Source organism: Mercenaria mercenaria, chromosome 2 (genome assembly GCF_021730395.1).
Source record: "Mercenaria mercenaria strain notata chromosome 2, MADL_Memer_1, whole genome shotgun sequence".
Classification (NCBI taxonomy): domain Eukaryota; kingdom Metazoa; phylum Mollusca; class Bivalvia; order Venerida; family Veneridae; genus Mercenaria; species Mercenaria mercenaria.
In genome coordinates, this window is record NC_069362.1 from 39,387,088 (window position 1) to 39,392,817 (window position 5,730).

Consider the following 5,730-nt stretch of genomic DNA (forward strand, 5'->3'; position numbering starts at 1 on the left):
CATATGCTTTGCAACCTTTACAGCTCACAGACAATTGTAAACATATTGACTCAATTAAGGTTATGGACCCGTAATGACAATCGGCAAATTCATTCTATTTAGATATTCCCCGTATACGATTTCGGCATCTTCCGGTTGCTGTGAAAAATGTTCTATTATCACCGAAGGATGCCGAAATCGTATACGGAGAGAACGCAATCGCGCAGAAATTGCCGATTGTCATAGCGGGTCAATTACCTTAAGACGCTTTGTGTAAACAGACAAAGAACGAGTCGTAAGAATGACAAGTGAAACAAACGTCAAAGCAGAAACGGGTGAAGAGAAAGAAGCACAGAGGAGTGGTATCGGTAAAGCTTTGGAAACCGGATTTCTGGTTCTTACATTAATGGCTCTGGTAAGATAACAAGTTCAATTAAGCACTTGTTAATTGTTAGTTTGAACCAAGTTGTTTTATCTTGATTTTAGAAAAAGTATATTTTTCATATCCATATATTTCATATAACATGTATAAAGCAAGATGAATTTGATATAGTTTTCACCTCTTTTTTTGTAAATTACGTCGCCAATAAACAGAAAGAAAACGATTTTGTTAAGTCTTTTTGAAATATGAGTGATTTGCCTGGTTAAAAAGCAAGAACAATAGGAAAAAGCTATTTTTGAATGATATTTTTCTATATATTCTTCAAACGGTAAATTGTGCCGCTTTTAAGTTATCCAAATAGTTATGCATTTATCTAAAATTTTAATTTGTTAGCTTTTATGCAATATTATGTGTTTACATCTCTTTATGTGCAAAACTGTCAGTTGGCTTTGATAGATATTAAACTATATTCAGTCGACGTACGTAGAAATATATGGACCAACCTTGATAGATCTGAAGAAAACATTTGACACCGATTACGAACAAGTGGCTGTGGCAGTGTCTGGAAGAAGTGTGGGCTGGTTCCCCGGAAGTATTGTGGCCGGGTTTCTCGTGGATAAATTCAGCGGATACAATCACCTGTTGATTGCTATTGGCCTTGACATCGCTGCAGCAGTGACGGTGGCTATTCCCTGGTCTCCAAATGTGACATGTATGTGGATCTTATGCTTCATTGGTGGCTTTGTAGAGCCGTTTCTTAACATTGGTAAGTGTTTGAAACTCACTTCCCCATCACTTTTATCCTGGATAAAGTTCTCTCTTGTAAGATAAAGACACTTCAGGTACAGACAAACCATTTCGCTTTGGTCAGATTAGCTGTGAACCAAAGAATTATGTCGTTTCAAACAAGCAGATGTATTTCTTAATCCGACTAATAGCAATTTAATCGAAATATGACTCAGTTAGTCTATGTGATTAAATTATGTACAGTATTGAATACATGGAAGTGTTTAAAGTTAGCACACTGGTGATGATCAGTAAATGATTTTTTAAAAATAAAATTAGATGTTGATAAAAGATTTGATTGTTAATTGTTTGCATTTGGTATAACTATATATTTCATAATGAAAGCAGAATGTAGAGAGAATGCAGAATTTCTTTGTTTTGTAAAGGTTTCAACCAATGCATTAGCTTGTACGCAGGTCACAAGAGAAAAAAAAAACCTATTTACTTTGGTGAACATATCAGAAAGCAGCTAAGAAAATAAATATCGAATATAAATATTTATCTTGGAAAAACGTTTTGCGAGCAAGAAGAAAAGATTTTAAAAACTTAAAACACAGATTTGATAAATTATTGTTCCTTTAAATGTAATTTCATATTGAGTTACTTGCGTTGTTGAAACATCATTTTCTACTTTTAGCCACTATTCGCATCTTGTTCAACATATGGCGAGAAAAGTCAGCATCATTTCTAATGCTAATTCATCTTGGTTATGGTATTGGCTCTTTCATGGTGCCGCTGTATTCAAACCCTTTCCTGGCAGATAAAGTGTTTCAGTCCTCGGATGTGAACAGAAGCTATACTACGATAGAAAGCGCCGCAAGTCTCACCAATCGAAGTACATCTTCGGAAAAATCAAGCACGAAGGAGAACTCAAAGGTTGAATATCCATACGCGATTTCCGCTTCAATCGTTGTTTCTGTGTCAATTGCGTTCTACTTCTACCAGATTCGAGAGTCAAGAAACAAGAAGATACAAAGCAGTAATGATATAAAATTAGACACAAACGGCAAAGACAGCACTGCTGGAGGAAATCGTTCATTTAAAGAGATGATTAACCCAGCTACCTGTGCAAATGGTAGATTTTGGTACGGATCTTCAATTTTGCTTCTTATCGTCGTTTATTTTGGAAATAATGCCGGGGGAGACAGAATGATTGGCAACTTCATACGCAGCTACGCCATTGATCATCTTGGATTCAGCAAAGACTCTGCATCAGCTTTGAACACAACGTATTGGTTCACATTTTCAGCTGGAAGACTCATATTTATATTCCTTGCACGTTGTTTATTCGTCAGAATTCTGATTATTGTAGAGTCCGGAGGTATTGCTGTCTCCTCTGTTTTGTTAGTGTTATTTGCTGACGATAGTGTGCTGTCATTTTGGATATTAATGCAGATTTTCTCTTTCTTTAGCGCGGCAATCTTGCCTACCGGTATTGCATGGACCAATTACCATATCGAACTCACCGGTCTGGGTATGGCGTAACAGATACTTGGTGCGTCGGTTGGAGGAATTTGCTATATGCGATTAATCGGATATTTATACATAAACCATGGGTCGAAATCGTTTGTATTTCAAACCGTCGGTTATGGCGTTTTTCAGTTTGTTTTAGCTTTGTGTTTAGATATTGTGGGGGCGCTGCACGGCAATCGCTTTTAGTCAGATACCAGTAATACGGTTGAAATTGAAATGTCGTCGAAGACATGTGATCGACAACGTTCGATCGACATTGACTCATTTCGAGAAGACATACGAAGAATAGATTTCTTTAACACACAATGCACTCCATCTGATACTGATATCGATGAATTTGTGGAGGAATATTCAAATCAGTTAATTTCTATAGTAGACAAACTCGCCCCTTTGACTACCAAGACTATTGTGTTAAGACCTGCATGTCCTTGGTATATACCGAGCAACTCCACAAAGCAAAACATCCGAAACGAAAATTAGAACGGAAATGGCGTGAAAGTAAGCTCACAATCGATCACCAAAGTTACCGAACACAGTGTGCTGAAGTGAATAAGATGCTAAAACAAGCTCGTGTTGAATACTATACAGGCACAATTGACAGTGATCATAAGAGTTTATCAAAGATTACCAAAAATCTTCTTGGCGATACAAATGAGGTGATTTTACCATCACTTTCATCTCCACAGCATCTCGCACAAGATTTCAGTGACTTCTTTATTGAAAAGATCGAAACAATCAGAAACGATATAGCATCGCAAACGCAATCTGCATCTGATTTAGATGACATAGAAACTGAATACACAGGTGTCAATTATGTAGAGTTTACTCAAACCTCAGAAGACAAAGTGAAATCAATTATCAAAAAGTCAGCGAACAAATCATGTGAACTAGATCCTATCCCAACATGGTTATTAAAAGAATGTCTTGACTAACTAACACCAGTGATAACAAAAATTATGAATGCATCTCTAGATGCTGCGTATGTGCCCAAAGCGTTCAAACATTGACGAATAAGACCTCTTCCAAAAAAGCCAAGCCTAGATTCTAATGTCCTATAAAACTACAGACCTGTGTCAAATTTGCCGTTTCTGTCTAAAATCTTAGAAAAAGTGGTAGATGTCCGAATTGAAAATCATCTGAGGAACAACGAACTCCATGAAGTTAATCAATCTGCTTATAAAAAATTCCACTCAACCGAAACCGCTCTATTAAAAGTCCAAAATGACATTCTTCAATCGTTGGATAAGAACAATGTGACTATTCTTGTGATCCTTGATCTCTCTGCAGCATTTGACACTATTGACCACGGGACGTTGATTCATCGCCTTGAACGTCACTTTGGTGTTACAGGCAAGCCACTCGCATGGATGATGTCATACCTTGGTGACCGCTACCAGACCGTATGCATAGATGGCGAGCTATCACAACCAGTGCTATTGAAGTACAGTGTACCCGAAGGGTCTGACCCAATCATCCGGGACGGTTTGCATGCTGTGATGCATTTCGCAGACATCATACCGTTTAATTCTGTCTGTTCAAAATGTAAGATATCTTCTGTTCTATTCTGCTCTGACCTGTGTCTTTGATAGGTCAGTTAATGTTTTATGATATTGTATTTTTGTTTCATGTTTTGATCTGCCTACCTTCCAATTTTAAATGTTTGGTATCTTATTACCGTAATGTAATTTTAAGTTCTTCTATAATAGTTCAATTGCCATTTTTATTGAACATTATATAAATGTTTTTATGTAAAGCACTTTTGAACGTATTTTTATATCAAAAGAGTGCTATATAAATGTGGTATATAGTAATAATAATAATAATAATAATAATGTGATACGTAAAAAGTTGAAAATAAAAATGCTGCATGGTTCAATATTATAAAGCCTAATTTTGAGCCCAGCCTGTAATCCTGAGCATCTGAATTGTTGTATCGTGAGCACTATCATTCTTAAAATTGGTCATTGACAAGGTTTAAAAGTTTGTATAAAAACGGCAATAAATGCAGGATGTCGTTCTTTGCTATCTTCATGTTGTGCCAAGATTGTTCACGTCGTATGTGAATAATTTATTTAGGAAATAAATTTCATCGAGCTATCATGAGTTGTTGTTGAAACGTCTGTGTTGATTTAATAATATAACGTAAGTAAACAAACGAGTGTTACGTAGATCGTGCTGTTATATTCGAGACATCAGAGAGTTTGAGATTTCAAGCTTCGCCTTCCCCTTCAACGTCTCTTGCGAAGTTAACGTATGAAGTTGAAGTTCGATTAAAATTCCTTGAGATCTCAAACTTTAGAATGAACCTTACTTCTTTTAATCCGCCCATTCAATTTATCTGTAATTATGATCGTTTTTCTCGTGCATTTTGATATCAATTGTCCGAAAGTGCAGGACCTCTAGAAGAGGTTTTAGAAATGAAAATTAAATAAAAACATTTCAATTATTAACATATTCATCGCATGGATATTAAAAAAACAACAACAAAAAACAACAACAAAAAATATAAAATGATGTCAGTATACAATGCATGATTGTAAATCATACATGAGAGGAAATAAAAATGATAATCATATCAACGTATTCTATTGTTGATGGTGTTCTTGAAAGATATTACAGTTAATATTTTTTAAACAAAAACATGAGACATCAACTACAACAAATGCATTTCTCGATATACTTTGAAGTTAAATATATGAGATAAAGCAAACACAAAAGGCTGTTGACTAGTATTTCATAGTTTTTCTTAAAGTTTTTTTTTTTTTTACTTTGAATTGGCACTTTGTACATCGAATTCCTTAAAAGACGCGTTTTACTTGTAGACTGTTCCTGTTGAAAATCTAACCTTTTAAAAGATATGTTGATAACATGAGCCAATATACGCAATTTATGAATACATTTAACAAGCGATTTGAAACAAATGTAAGATACTCTCGTGATATCATACATTTTGGCATCATGGCACTCAGTTTGACTCTGTAACGCCAAACTCTCAGACAGAACAATATAATCGTGCCAAGTCACCATGTGTCTAGCGGAACAGTCAAGAACTGTTGGGTGGACACGAAAATTGCCGTACAAAATAACATATGGGCCTATATACACGTATT

The 5,730-nt window shown here is 35.5% G+C and overlaps 1 protein-coding gene across 1 annotated transcript; it reads left to right on the forward strand.

Annotated features, from left to right (window-relative positions):
* The first annotated feature begins 280 nt into the window (after positions 1-280).
* Positions 281-2,632, forward strand: LOC128549090 (sodium-dependent glucose transporter 1-like). The gene is made up of 3 exons (XM_053525308.1): positions 281-394; positions 836-1,127; positions 1,785-2,632. Exons 1-3 carry the CDS (start codon positions 281-283, stop codon positions 2,630-2,632), a joined length of 1,254 nt encoding a protein of 417 aa, XP_053381283.1.
* The last annotated feature ends 3,098 nt before the right edge of the window (positions 2,633-5,730 follow it).